Source organism: Chelonoidis abingdonii, chromosome 6 (assembly GCF_003597395.2).
Source record: "Chelonoidis abingdonii isolate Lonesome George chromosome 6, CheloAbing_2.0, whole genome shotgun sequence".
In the NCBI taxonomy this organism is placed as follows: Eukaryota; Metazoa; Chordata; order Testudines; family Testudinidae; genus Chelonoidis; species Chelonoidis abingdonii.
This window is the reverse complement of record NC_133774.1, coordinates 62409960-62424532: the sequence shown is the minus strand read 5'-3', so window position 1 is coordinate 62424532 and position 14573 is coordinate 62409960. Positions and strand designations below refer to the sequence as shown.

The 14573-nt window shown below is 39.6% G+C and overlaps 1 protein-coding gene across 8 annotated transcripts in view; it reads left to right on the top strand.

The window, feature by feature from the left end:
- MCTP1 (multiple C2 and transmembrane domain containing 1) overlaps positions 1-14573 on the top strand; it is a 505482-nt gene that overhangs the window by 161255 nt on the left and 329654 nt on the right. For 7 of the 8 annotated variants that reach the window (XR_012656107.1, XR_012656106.1, XR_012656105.1 and 4 more), the window contains exon 1: positions 12987-13096. Coding sequence is in view for 5 of the 8 variants with exons in the window: in XM_075067094.1 (XP_074923195.1) it covers positions 13036-13096 (61 nt within the window). In the remaining 3 variants the exon portion in view is untranslated. Of the gene's footprint in view, positions 1-12981; positions 13097-14573 lie in introns of those variants that run through there. The other variant, XM_075067090.1, reaches the window with a different exon arrangement.

Sequence of the window (14573 nt, the reverse complement as noted above, 5' to 3'; positions counted from 1 at the left end):
TCAACTTCTAGAACAGGGCCTCATCCTCCCTGATTGAACTAACCTCATTATCTCTAGCTTGCTTGCATATATATACCTGCCCCTGGAAATTTCCACTACATGCATCTGACGAAGTGGGTATTCACCCACGAAAGCTCATGCTCCAAAACGTCTGTTAGTCTATAAGGTGCCACAGGATTGTTTGCTGCATTTGTGGAACTGGCTGCAGAACCCACCTTTTGCTGCAGAAAGTTAAGCAAAATCTAAGCTTTCATTTTTTAAAGAGGTTTTCTGCAAAACGTAATTTCTTTTTCAAATTTAAAACTAGTATAATCTGATACAGAATGGTCCTTCTGAAACACTAATAGATGTGTGAATTGCCCTTATTAACCTAAGTGTTAATTATGAAACTTAGTGATAACCTTAACTATTTATTATCCAGCTATTTAACTGTTGATCATTTTAGTAAAACTTTCAGCAAACGTGTTTTTCTGTTGTCCTTGAGTACAGTGGAAGATATTGGCACAGTGAGTGTGGGGCTGCTTTTTTTGCTCTCTGTGGTTTCTGGCACTGGGAAGTAAGTGCAAGCTTCCTACACAGTTTTTTTCTAACTAAGTCATTTGTTTCTGTTTTCTAAAACAATAAAGATTATTGTAGCACAGCTTCTTAGAATAAGAGCTGTTGATTGGTATTGTTAGAGGGATAGGGCATCATCTGCTGAAACAATGTGACTTTGATATACATAAATTATAAAAGTTTTTTGTGATGATTGAAACAGAAAATGATGGAAATTTGAGGGAGGATAACAAATATGATTGCTTTCAGGCTGTGGGATTCATTAAAGAAACTAATTAAATGTTTTATGAAGTTGTTTTTGTTGGCACAGAGAGAGAAGTACACTATCTTGTTTGAGGCAGTTCTTCACCTGCCAAGTAGATTTAGGAAAAAGAATTTTCAAAGGTACATCCATCAGGAGTTTCCAGAGTACAGTATGTTTAAAATGGCATAACATGTAAATCCCTTCCTCCTAAAATGACAATCATTAGCCCTTAAAGACATGGCTGCCCTGAAAAGTTTATAGTCTAAAGCCCCAGTACTGCAATTTGTTGAGCATGGGTGGACTGCCATGCCCATGAAGACTCTCACTGACTTCAGTGGGGCTTTGCACGATTGCAACACTTGATTTTTATGCAATAGATTTCAGGTGTGGGGCTTAAATTCTGGCATGACACAGCAAGTGAGAATAGGAAACAAAATATGGTAAAGGAGAGAGGTAGGACAAGAGTTGAAATACTAGGATTTTGTGGTGACTTAAAGTGTGTTCCTTGGTTCTTTCTTTCTTTTTATACATTTTATTAACTCGCTCTGTATAGGTCATGTTGAAGGAGTGGGGTTTTAGAGGGGGTTGGAATGAGAAAAGGGTGGTGGCTTGGAAAACTGTTTCTAGTTTTAGAGGGCATTCTAGGAATGGAGGCATGTGGCTGAGCCTTATCTAATTGCAGTAGTAATGTTGCTGTTGAGTTAGTTTCCCTTGCTGGTAAGTTGGGTTAGCACTTCAGCTGAAACAAAAAATAAAATAAAATGAAGCACTGCTGAAATGTCTCACGTACCAATTACAATTGTTAATAGTATCCATATGTCAGAATATTTGGGTTGCAGGAGGAAGTTCTGGTAGGGGATCAAAAGTGATTAGTGTAATGTGGAAAATAAACACTTTTGAAGCTCTTACTTTTCAATCAAAAATAGAAACCAATATTTACTACAGACACCCATGTTTTCTGAAGAGTTAACCATCAGTTATATTTTAATTTTGATGGTTTAAGACTTTTTTTAATAGCACAGTTAAACATTGTTTTACAGAGTTATTTTAATTCTTTCTTAACCACAACATCCTTCCTGAAAATGTTAACAAAACAAAGTCCCACTCAGTGTTGTATATTGACAGAGACGGCCTGATTCTCTGTGCATTCAGATTTAGACTGTGACTCTTTTGCATGTAAAGGTTTAGGCCTATTTGATAATTACCTTCTCTTATTGGACTACACTTTGTTCTGCTGGGTCAGCCCACTCCCTGGGGTTAATTTGATTGAGATTTCTCAAGGAATCCAGGGAAGCCTTTTGTCAGTTTAGGTAGCTTTAACTAAGCCTTCATAGCACAACATAATCACTCTTGGAGATTCTTTCTTCAAAGTCTGTGCAAGAATAGCAATCCTTCCCCCAAATTAGTCTCTTACACCTGTAGGTCCAGTAACCAGATTTCCTGGCTTTTGCCTCAGCCTCAGCAACACAGAGCTCCCAGCCAGTCTCCCTTTTTTGTCTATTTGGTTTTCTGGAGCAATTTCTCTCAACGGTAACTTCAGTAGCAGTCCATTGAGACACTGCCTTTGACCCTTCAATTTCCTGGAGGATATTGCATTTCCTCCTCACTCAGCCATTCCTTGCTGATCTATCTATATAAGGGTCTGCTAATTAAGGTCCACCTCTTTCGCAGGTGCCATGGGTTGTGGCTAATCAGACAGCCAGGCCAGCTCCCAGGCCTCTGACTTTAAGAGAGGGATATCACTTATTCTTTCACAGTGCCACAGAGCTGCATCTGAGCCTGCTTCAATGGAGCTGTGCTGACTTGGAGCAGCTGAGGACCTGGCCCACTACGTCAGCTACTACTGATACATACATGTAGATATGTGTATGCATGGCAACTTTATGCTTACTTTCATATTTCTCCAAATGAGCTTGTAAATATCCTATTAACTTGTTTAAAGACACATTCCTCTGATGTGTAAGCACTTTTTCCAGTATAGGAGCCCTTTATTTTGGAAGGAATTCATTTCTGGAGGTCAGGTGTAGGTTGCAGCAGATTAACTACGTTACTCAAGTTCTTTAGATGGGCAAATATTTGAAATATTAAGAATATAAGAATGGCCATATTGGGTCAGACCAAAAGTCCGTCCAGCCCAGTATCCTGTCTGCCGACAGTGGCCAATGCCAGGTGCCCCAGAGGGAGTGAACCTAACAGGTAATGATCAAGTGATCTCTCTCGTGCCATCCATCTCCACCCTCTGACAAACAGAAGCTAGGGACATCAAGGCAAAGGCCTTGAAGAAGAATGCCTGTGTTCATGGCCACATAAACAGGGACAGAAATGTTGTTGGACAGAACAATAAAGATCCTGTGGGCCATTAAACCACTGTGTGGTCTTGGAAACCACTCTCAAATGGGTTGTAAGGAGATACCCCACACTACAAGAAGGATGTGGAAAAATTGAAAAGAGTCCAGCGGAGGGCAACAAAAATGATTAGGGGGCTGGAGCACATGACTTATGAGGAGAGGCTGAGGGAACTGGGATTATTTAATCTGCAGAAGAGAAGAATGAGGGGGAATTTGATAGCTGCTTTCAACTACCTGAAAGGGGGTTCCAAAAAGGATGGATCTAGACTGTTCTCAGTGGTAGCAGGTGACAGAACAAGGAGTAATGGTCTCAAGTTGCAGTGGGGAAGTTTACGTTGGATATTAGGAAAAACTTTTTCACTCAGAGTGGTGAAGCACTGGAATGGGTTACCTAGGGAGGTGATGGAATCTCCTTCCTTAGAGGTTTTTAAGGTCAGGCTTGACAAAGCCCTGGCTGGGATGATTTAGTTGGGAACTGGTCCTGCTTTGAGCAGGAAGTTGGACTAGATGACCTCCTGAGGTCCCTTCCAACCCTGATCTTCTATGATTAATGGTCTGAATTCTGATTTTGCTGTACTTTGGTATAATTCCATCAGTATGAACAGATGTAACTCCTAACTTCACTGGCGTAATTGAGCTCAGAATCAGACTCACTGTGTTTTGATCTTCCTTAACACGCTTTTTAAATGATGACATAGTTTGCGTGTAGCAGCAATTTTAGTTGTCTGCTTCAAAATTTGAAAAGTACATTCCCCACCTGTTTCAGTTTAACAGCGTTTTGTCTAGTGAATACATGGCATGTTGGAAGTAGGATATTGTGTTTTCTCTAATGTGAAATGGCCCTAAAAGCTGTTTGACTGTATTATTGAAGCAAGCTCTTTGCTGCTAGGATAAGACTAACAGTCCACTAGCTTATTCTTTTTATTTATGTCACATCCTTTATTTGTAATAAAAAAAACATTTTAGTGTATTGTTGTTACAGTAAAGGCATTGAATTGTTAAAGGCATGTCATCCAATTGCTCATTGGGTGGCACAATATGTTGTAAATTTGGAGATCTGGGCAAAACACTCTAAACTCAGGAGGTGAAACTTCCATCCTTTGCTTCACCTGGATGAATATCACAGGCTCTGGTAGAGAAGAGAGAGAGAGAGAGAACCTCCCTGAGCAACAAAGTACATACCATGGTATAAACTGCAGCCTGAGTCCGGCAGTTTCTCTGGAAATTCTTTAGGATAAATAAATGAATTTTCTATCATATATAAGAAAAAAGGGAGCAATTGTAAAAGCTCAAATGTGGTGTAACACTTAGATATGGATCGAAATTCACAAGCTGAAATAGATTAAACTGTGTCAGCTGCATTAACAGAAACTCCTCAGCAGATAATGACATCAGTGATTGTCATGACCAAAAACACACTAGGATTCTTGAAGACAAAACATTTTGTACATACATGGGTCTGCAAATCAGCCTGTTTTGTGCTAAGGTCCACAGGTTTGTTACAGGATTGGTACTGCAAACTGCACGCAGCATGGGGGTAAAAAATGTCATTCACTGGCACCAAGCAAATTCCCTACTTCCTGAAGTTCCTTTCCTTTTTTTTTTTTCTTTCTTCCTTCTGCCTTTTCAGTAGCTGGTGGCTCAGCCAGTCCTCCCTGGCTGCAGAGCTTTTTGAAGAGAAGTCCAAACTTTATTTCAGATTTTTAAACTAACAGTTTTGGTTCATTAATGTGTTTGTCTAATACCCAGCCAGTGCCCTCTGCAAGATTCACTGAGAGAAACAGGCTGAGAAAAGCTCAAGGCAAAAGGAAGTGAAGAAGAAAATTCACTTATCTCGTCTTGACAGTTCTTCTGACCAGGGCTCTACAGAGAGGTAAAGATGAGGGAAACACAGAGTGATGTGAATTCTGGAGTATCTTGGATTCAGTGCAGTCAGCACTTGGTGCCAGGGAAGTCAGTATTCATCCTCAGCAATGGCCTCCAGCTATCAGGAACAATTTTTTTCACCTGAATGAATGTTTTTCTGTTGAAAAATGCCTTTTTCACAAAACTGAAATTTTAAATTTTGGCCCTGATTTTGACTTTTCATCTGGAAAGTTGAGTTTACAGCTCCCTGACTGTCCACATGTGAAGTGAAACTGACAGAAGCTTTCCTAGAGGATTGGTGAGGCTGATTGCCCAGGCACTCTGCCACCCACTCCCTTCCCGCTCCTGTTCCACCGCCCCCCCTCCCCACGCCAGCTCTGGGAGCTGGACTGGGAGACATCGCTAGGCACAATTCTGCTTCCCCTCCAGCTCCAGGAGAGACAGAGAACCCCTGCCTTCCTTTTCTTCCCACTGCCTTCCCAGCTGCAGATCTTCCAGTGGTAGGAGGCTGAGTGTGCAAGTTCCCTGACTCTCTGGCAGCCAGGTTAGAAAGTCTTTCAGGCAAGGAGACAGGAAGACAACCGTCCCGCACCCCCGCGCCCCCCCACCTTTTGTTTGTTTGTTTGTTTTTTGTTTTCCACAAATGGAATTTTTCTTAAAGTCTTTCCATGAAAATGTTTGCATTTTTTTTTTAAAGTTTTGTCCTGGGTCAAGATGACTTTCCCTCATTCTCAAAAATAAATTTTACATGAAAAGGGATTTCATTTTCTAGCCAACTCTAGATTCAAGATCTTACCTCAGAAGGCTGATGTTTGAAGATAGCTATAATAGAAAAGAAGTGGTACTGAAACAAACAAACAAACAAAAAAACCCTATTTTTTATCTTTAAAAAAGATTAGGTTAGAAAAATTTCAACTAGCTCTAGTGATGGATGAAGTAGGTGGGTATATAGATAAATAAAAAAACCAAACAAACGGAGCATCATTTCTTCCATAACTAGAGGTGAGAAGGGGTTATTTTTTTCAAATTTTATATAAGAACAGTCATACCGGGTCAGATCAATAGGTCCATCTAACCCAGTATTCTGTCTATAACAGTGGCTGGTGCCAGATGCTTCAGAAAGAATGAACACAACAGGGCAATTTTGTCATTCAGTCCAAGCTTCTGGCGGTCAGAGGTTTAGGTTCACCCGGAGCATGGGGGTGTTTCCCTGACCATCAGGGTCGGTGTAACCACTAGGCAGCCGCCTAGAGCACCAAGATTTAGGGGCAGCAAAAAGTGGTGCCTCAAATTTTTTTTTACACTGTTGCTGGAAAATGAATGAATAAAGAAAAGAGAACCATTGTTGAACTTGCATTTTAACTTGTCATTCTTCTCTCGTACATTATAGCTATAGCCTACGCCAACTCTCTGTTGCGGGCACAAGCGTACTGCTTCACGACAGTACAAAGTGGCAATGATGTCATTTTTCTTGTCATGCGCAGCCATTACCCGTTCTGACAGGGTGTTCATAATGCTAAGTTTACTAGTTTTAGGAGGTTGTTGACTGAGGCTAACAATTTTTGTTGAGTTGTTTCAGATCTAAGACTCTGTCAGTTGCTGCTGCGTCATTTCACTAATACTTTGTGTCAATTGTGTGTGTATGTTAAATATTTGAGTGTATATGTTTATCATGTGCGAATATGCATGTGTAGGTTGTTAAAATTTGTCATATTGATATTGTCAGTTGTTGTATGACGGACTATTCTCCATTCTAATTTTATTAATAACAATAATTGGATATTCTAAAGGTAAAATAAAATGTAGTTTTTTTATTGAAAGAATGAAGGAAGGAAGTATATGTGAACAATGCCACATTATGCAGTATTTATTTTTTGAAAGTTTATAATGAGCGATGCTCCAGGGGGAGGGCGGGGGGAAAGGGGCGCAAGGTGGAAGTTTCGCCTAGGGTGCAAAATATCCTTGCGCTGGCCCCGCTGACCATCTTGACTAATAGCCATTTGTACTGGAATAAGTTGGGTGTTTCTCTTCAAAAGGTAGTTGTTTATCTTCAGAAGGACCCTGGTTCATTCAGCGCACAGGGCAGATCTGCTCCGGTTTGTGTAGTGAAGTAAGCTGTTGTCTATAGGAACCTTGGCTCACCTGAAGTTGAAGATTTGTAATGAAAGAGGTAGGGGGTTGCACTGAGAGAAAGGAGTATCGATCTTATGGTTAAGGCAGTTGAATACCCCTATGGAGACGCAGTCTGTCTGTCTCTCTGCCACTGAGTTCCTATGTGATGCTGGGCAAGTCACTTACACCAAACTTTTCAGATAGTCACTTTTGCATGTAATTAAAGGCTGTATCATAATGGGGGCTGAATTAAGGTTGTGTGGGCAACATCATTCTGGCATATCCTAAATTAAGAGTGCTTGATTTTGAAATCTTTTAATACTTTTTAATCTTAATTTTGTTATTTCCTATTTTTTTTATGGTTCAGTTTATTGATCATAGCAACCTTAACTAACACTAACTAAAGACTTTTGCTTGTGAATTTAGACAAAACTCACTGAAATGATGCATTTTTTAGGACATGTAAGAAAATCCATTTAAAAATGTCATGAGTCAGTAACAAGTTATAACTGAAGATCCGTTTATTTTACATTTAGACTATTGAAAATTGTACTGCTGGTTTAGACCTTTAACTGAAAATTAAAGCAGCACTCTCACTGATTTGATAAAAGCACTGATCAAGAGAGTTTAATGCAATGTCTACTAAACATAAAATATGGTTTATAATTGATCTCTCTCTCCTGATCTTTTTAATCAGACATCATATTTTCATCATGCTCATGTTTCTGTACAATTTGTTTTCTATTTCAGAGTTTGTCATAAACAGATAACTAAGATTTAATGTCTCTTGCACCTGCAAAGGGGTAACAAACAACACCTGACCAGAGGACCAATCAGGAAACAAGATACTTTCAAATCTCGGTGGAGGGAAGCCTTTGTTTGTGGTTTTTGGGCTTTGCTTTGTTCTCTCTAAGTCCTGGAAGGGACTAGACGTGCAACCAGGTTTCTGCCAATCTCCCTGCTACAGTCTCTTATATATTCAGAATAGTGAGTATTAAGTAGAAAGGTGGTTATAGTCTTTTAAATTGTTTTTCTTTATTTGCAGATGTGTAGTTTGCTGGAAGTGTGTTAAATTATATTTTGCTGGGGGGAGGCTTTTCTCTCTGGTGTCTATAAGCTGAAAGACCCTGTAATATTACATCTTGTATTTACAGAGATTTCTTAATTTTTCTTTCTTTTATTAAAACCTTCCTTTTAAAGACCTGTTTGATTTTTCCCCAGTTGAGGCTCCAGGGAATTGAGTCTGTACTTACCAGGAAAGTGGTGGGAGACAGGGAGAAAGAAGGAAGGGGGAATCCCTTTGTTTAGATTCTCGGAGCTTGCATCTGTATTGCCTCTGGCTGAGGTGGAAAGCCTCTATTTTAAGATTCAAGGAGTTTGAATCCCAGTATATTCCAGGGTAACCCAGGGAGGGAAAGCCTAGGAGAGGCACTAGTGAGGAAAAGAGTTTACTTTCCTTGTATTAAGATCCAGGGAGTCTGGATCTTGGGGGTCCCCAGGGAAGGTTTTGGGGAGATCAGAGTTTATCAAGCACTCAGAGTCCTGATTGGTGGCAGCGTATCAGATCTAAGCTGGTAATTAAGCTTAGAGGAATTCATGCTAGTACCTCATTTTTGGACTCTAAGGTTCAGATTGAGGAAAGAATACTGTGACAGAGTTCTATGGCAGTGATGGTTTTATTAGCTAAATAAACTGTTTTCTTTTGAGAGAAAAATTCATCCATATTTTCATTGTGAATTAAGTTGGATCCAAGAACTGTAATATCATTTAGCTAATAAGATTATTCCTAAATAGAATGAGACAAACTACCAACATAACAAAGTAATTTCAAAGTGCAGTATACAGCTGAAAAGTATCAGAGTGGTAGCTGTGTTAATCTGGATCTATAAAAGCAGCAAAGAGTCCTGTAGCACCTTATAGACTAACAATACGTTTGTTAGTCTATAAGGTGTTAGTTTATAAGGTGCCACAGGACTCTTTGCAGCTGAAAAGTAATTGTTCAAGCATTGTTTCCCTTAGAGGATTTCTAGTTGTCTAAGAGCTTAAACACTTAATGATTACTCATTCTATGAAACAAGATATTAAAGGCCTTCTGCTATCTGCCATTTCAATATTTTTATTTGACTTCATATTGAAGATAATATATTTCAAGACCCTCACTACATTCTAGGATGCTAGAGAAGAAGACAAAATTTTCCTTCAGACTCTCTGCTTCTTCAGATGTCTTAGCTTTATCTTTCAGTACTAACTTAAAGGAATGGCAGATATCACAATAAAGATATAGGTCTGGTTCTGGGGTGTCTATTGTGGATACTTATGTGGAAGAAAATACTTCTCACTTCAAGTGACACGGTGGAGTGTGAGAATTTTAAGAAAGTAATGTTGACAATATTAACCAGTAGATTCAGAGAAGCTTCTAGTCTCTAAAGGACATTTCCTAGGTTCCTTTCTGCAAATTGACACTGCCTGATTTGTGTTTTTTTTATGTATGCAACAGATGGCACAAGGTCTGAAAGCTGCCTTTCAACCATTGAATGCTGACTTTGATTTTGGCTAGTGTTATAGGCTATGATGGTCCTAAGTACATAAGGAGCAACTTATTTGGACATGAATTTCAGTAAGACCCAAGATATAAAATAGTGGATTAAAACAAATCCCTAAATGTAAATTTAAAATCCTTGTAAAACAATTCAATAGCAAGATTTTTAATCCCTGGGTGGTATTTCCAATTTTGTCTGGAACGCTTATTGTATGAAGTGTTTGGTAATCTGTTGTCATAAAGTTTGTCTTAACATTTTTTTCCAAAGGAGACAGCAGCCTTTCAGTGATCCCTGTGTACTAACAGTCATTTTCTGACTGCTATTTTTTGTTATATTTGTTAAAGATAATTGGAAAGGTGGTTCATTTGCTAGTCATATCTATAGTTTGTCTCTATTTTTTATCATTTAGTTGAATAAGCACCACTCCTAATGCAGAGATAGTGGCTCAACTTTCTACCATTTACTGTTTGCAGTTTTGATGTAGCTGTGTGGGTCCCAGGGTATTAGAGACAAAAGGTGGATGAGGTAGTATATTTTACTGAACCAACTTCTGTTGGTGAAAGAGACAAGCTTTTGAGCTCACACAGAGCTCTTCTTCAGGTGAGACCTGAACAAATGAGTTGCCAAATTCTGCATCAGCTTTGGTTTTTAGATGTGCTGTGTAGTGTCTCCTGTTTAACCTGGGAGGCTCCTGATTTTGTTTGTTCTCACACAGGCTTTTCATTGCCAGGGGAAGCATTGCTAGTTTATATGGTCTTGGCTAGGTTACTCAAGTCTATGGTAGAGTGTCTCGCCTCCACATCCTATTAGGCCTCAGGGTGTAGCAGTTATGCCTCACACCCTCTTTTTGGCCCTAGGAGGGGCTTTCATACTGGATTGTTTTAGTTTTGGAAAATAATCTTATTCCTGAAGAAAGGCACTGGAAATCTGCTGCTGCAAGCTTTGTGACTCAGTGGCTTAAATTGGTATTATCTTCACCAGCCTTCCATTTGTTTCCGTTAACTAACTAACATCACCATCTCTATATTGAGTCTGTCCATTAATTCTTATTCATGCCCCATTCGTATCCAAATACTGAGCAAGGCAATTGACTGTCTTGGCTGGATCAAGTGCTAGTGAAGAGATGGGAGCTGAGGTGCTTTAAGCATGTTGATGACACCCAGCTCTGTCTTCCTAATACCCTCCATATGCATTTGAAAGGAAAAGTTGTTTCAGAATCAAAAGATTACAAATGAGTTTCACTTTGTTTTGCTTTGCAAATTTATAGTGTTTGCTGGACTATGTAGTTAGGTCAAATGTTATTTTTATTTGCTTTATTAATTTGAATTTTCTAATCAATGTCAGAAGTTTTACTGGCAAATTATCAACATGGTACAAGTATAACATTTTTTAATTTTGGTGTAAAAAATCCCATAAGAACTTATAGTAGAGCTTTGATGCTAAAATCTAACCCTCAGCCACCAGCCAAGAGAGTTCTGCAGAAACAACACCATTTTTATCCATTAACTACTTCACTGGATCCATAAAATATAAAAGGTCAAGATTAAGGCTTTAATATATGTGGGAATTTACTAGTTCTTGAAATAATCCAGAACTTTCAGGAACTGAGCTGTAGCTATTCACCTGAATAACAAAAGAAAAATAACAAGGAGTCCGGTGGCATCTTCAGGACTAACAGATTTATTTGAGCATAATGCATCTGAAGAAGTGGGTTTTTTACCTACAAAAGCTTATGCCCAAATAAATCTGTTACTCTTTGTGGTGCCACTGGACTCCTTGTTGCTTTGGGGATACAGACTAACACGGCTACCCCCTGATAAAAGAAAAATAGCCTTTCCTGTATCTGTCAGAACAAAACAAATTATGAAAAAATGAACTGAATAAAATAAACTTTAAAATAACAATGGGAAAAGAAGGAAAAATATTATTTATTTCAAAGGCTGATTACACAGAGGGCTAGATTGCTACCAGTGACTTTGGAGGATTAGTCACCCCAGAGAAGGCAGAAATAAGGTGGGCTATAATCTTGCTCTCCCTGGCAGGTCATAGAGAGAGGACTATGCTGCACCATCCTTGATGATTTTAGTTTTCCCAGGTGTGGAAACTTCTGTTGTAAGGAGCAGATGTTGGCATCTGAGGAACTTACGTTGGTTTCTTTTTGGTTTGGTTTGTTCTCTAGGTAGCAGAAACCCAGTGCAAGTGGGAATATTCTAAACTGAAAGTGGGATCCATTTTTTTTTTGAGGGGTTAGCAGTTTTTAATTGTTAAGTTAATTTTTCTGTGAACCAGCTTCTGATCCCATACCAGTGTAACACCATAGGCTTCAGTGTAATTATTTCTGATTTACACCAGACAAAGTGAAATTGGAATTATGCTCCATTAATTTTATTATACAACAGATATGACATATCACTATTAGACAGCTGTAAATAAAAGGAAATTTGCAAAAGCTATGAAAATATATCCAGGGTCTCTGCTTTCAGAATGAAGCTGTCCCCTGGGTGGTGTAACTAGAGAGAACTTACTGGAATTCAGACAAGGTGAAGACAGAATGGCATGGAGAACACCTGCAGTTCCTATACTGATGTTTCTAGAAAGAGTCTATTTGTTGAAATGCCATGGACATCAATGGTGTTATATAAATAATACTAAAAGTTTGGTCACAGTGTTCCTTCAATACTTTGTGTATGAATGCTTCCATTTCTTTTCTGTACTCTTATTCCCTTTCTTATTTTGGCAGACCTGCCACTCTGGAACATAGCCATGGTAGCGCTGGCAGTGATAGGAGACATGCCAAGGATGTTTCCACCAAGATTAAGCTGGCCCACCACTGCCTATGCTACTGTGGCTGCACTGCTACTTATATTCACACTAGTTCAGTGAGAGCTAGCATGACTATATGTATGCAAGATGGGAATCTCACCCCTAGCTAGTAGTGTAGACATAAGCTAAGAGTTAGCCAGCTGGGCTTCCACTAACAATGATTAGGTCAAGCATTTTGTAGTCATCACTATTGTAACATACATTACTTGTTCTGCACCAGTCTAGACTGGGCGGGAAGTTCAGAGCTCTCTTCATGAATGCATGTGCCTGGCTCCACTCCATTAGACCACAAACCTGTAATTGACTCCATATGAGTGGATATTGGTGTCCCTGTGAGGAGTTCCAGTGAAGTCAGAGGACTTTGTGTGGGCTTGGGGTTCTGCAGGATTTTGGGCTTGGGGTTTTGCAGCCTTAGTTCTAGGATGTATTTTTTGTTCTTTATTCTGCCATATGTATTATATAGTTATTTTGTTGTGGTTTTTTTGCCTTTCAGAGAACAAATACTATTGGAACTAGTAATGCAGATTTTCCCTTGGCTGATTCCGGAATGTACCAGTTGGACATTACATTAAAAAGGGGTCAAAATTTAGCAGCGCGGGATCGTGGAGGTAAGAATATGCTGATAAATGTGGTTTTATATGTGTCATGTAAGTTATGTTTTTGGTGGTTGAATGAAATGCAGTACTAATACTTCTAATGGCTTATTGGCCTGAAAAGTGTCTTTAAGGGCCTGTCTGTATGGGAACACTTAGGAAAGTTAACCCAAATGAACTAAAGGTGTGAATTTAAAGTGCATTAGTTAAACCATATTGATCCTCTGTGTGGATGATTTCATTCAGAAGCTACAGCTAAAGTGAACTGTGGACCCTTTACTTCTGAATGAAAACATCCACACAGGAGATTTAGTTAACTGGCTTAACTTTCCTATGTGTCCCCATGTAGGCAAGCCCTAAGTGTTAGGTTGTAATGTTTGGCTAAGAACAAATATGTCCAAAAGTGTTTCTCTGAGATAAATAATGCACATACATTAAAAAACTCTACTTGATCAATTTTTTGGTCATAGTCTTGCAAATACATTGTGTCTACAGCTGCTGGCTACATATTAGTGCTTCACAAGTTGCATTTGGGTCATGCACTGGGCACCCTAGTTTAGAAAAAAGGAAACATTCTTATAGGGCAAATTGACCTACAGGAATACACGGTTTAATATAAAAAAAAAAAAATTCCCCTCTCACCCCTATGGGTGGTACGTGTCTTCCTCAACCTCGGGTCCTCTACCAGAGGCCTGGGAGTTTGAGGGTTCTGCGCAGTATCTTAGCTGTTCCTAGCACTGCACTCCTTGGACCAAGAGCTCTGATGGTTGTTCCTGGATCATGTTGAAAGCCTACTACGCTCAGCTTAGAGTCAAGCCCCGATTGCCCTACCACCATGGAACTTGGCCTTCACTTTCCTAGCATTCTCATAAGTCCTTCAGGCCACTGGTACTTCTCACTTGCTCACATCTTCGTTCCTGATGTGACTGGCAATGTGCAGAGCTATATCTATCCTATACCCGGTCTTCTTGTCCCTGCCTATTACCAGATGTTGGTTGATGGCATACGTGCCTGATCCATAGCTGTGATCGAAGTCACAAGAATTTAGCCTGCTATTCCTCCAAACTTCTGTGGAATCATCCCAATACTGTCTTGGGAGGGTCTAGCCCAAATAGCGTAGCAGATGTTACCTGTACACAAGCAAGCCCTTGGTTGGCCGATTCAGATGTATAGCTTTTCTGCTGCAATCTAACAAATCTGTCACTATGTGTTAGACTGTCCATGAGCTCATTGACAGTCTGCACCTGGGTCTTCATAGTGTGGTAGACGCAAATCTTATAATGGATGGTGTCAGTGCCTGTTCTAGGTGCTGCTATGATCAGTGCCATCGTGTGTCTTTAGTCAGCTTTCACCACTGGTGAAGGATTTACCAATGTCAAGCCCACCATCACTTTGTCGATGGTAACTCATCAGTTGGTATTCCGTGACTTCTCTGCCTGGTCTTCTCCACTGTCGTGTTGCCCACAGGCATTCTCTCACATCTTGGGGCCAT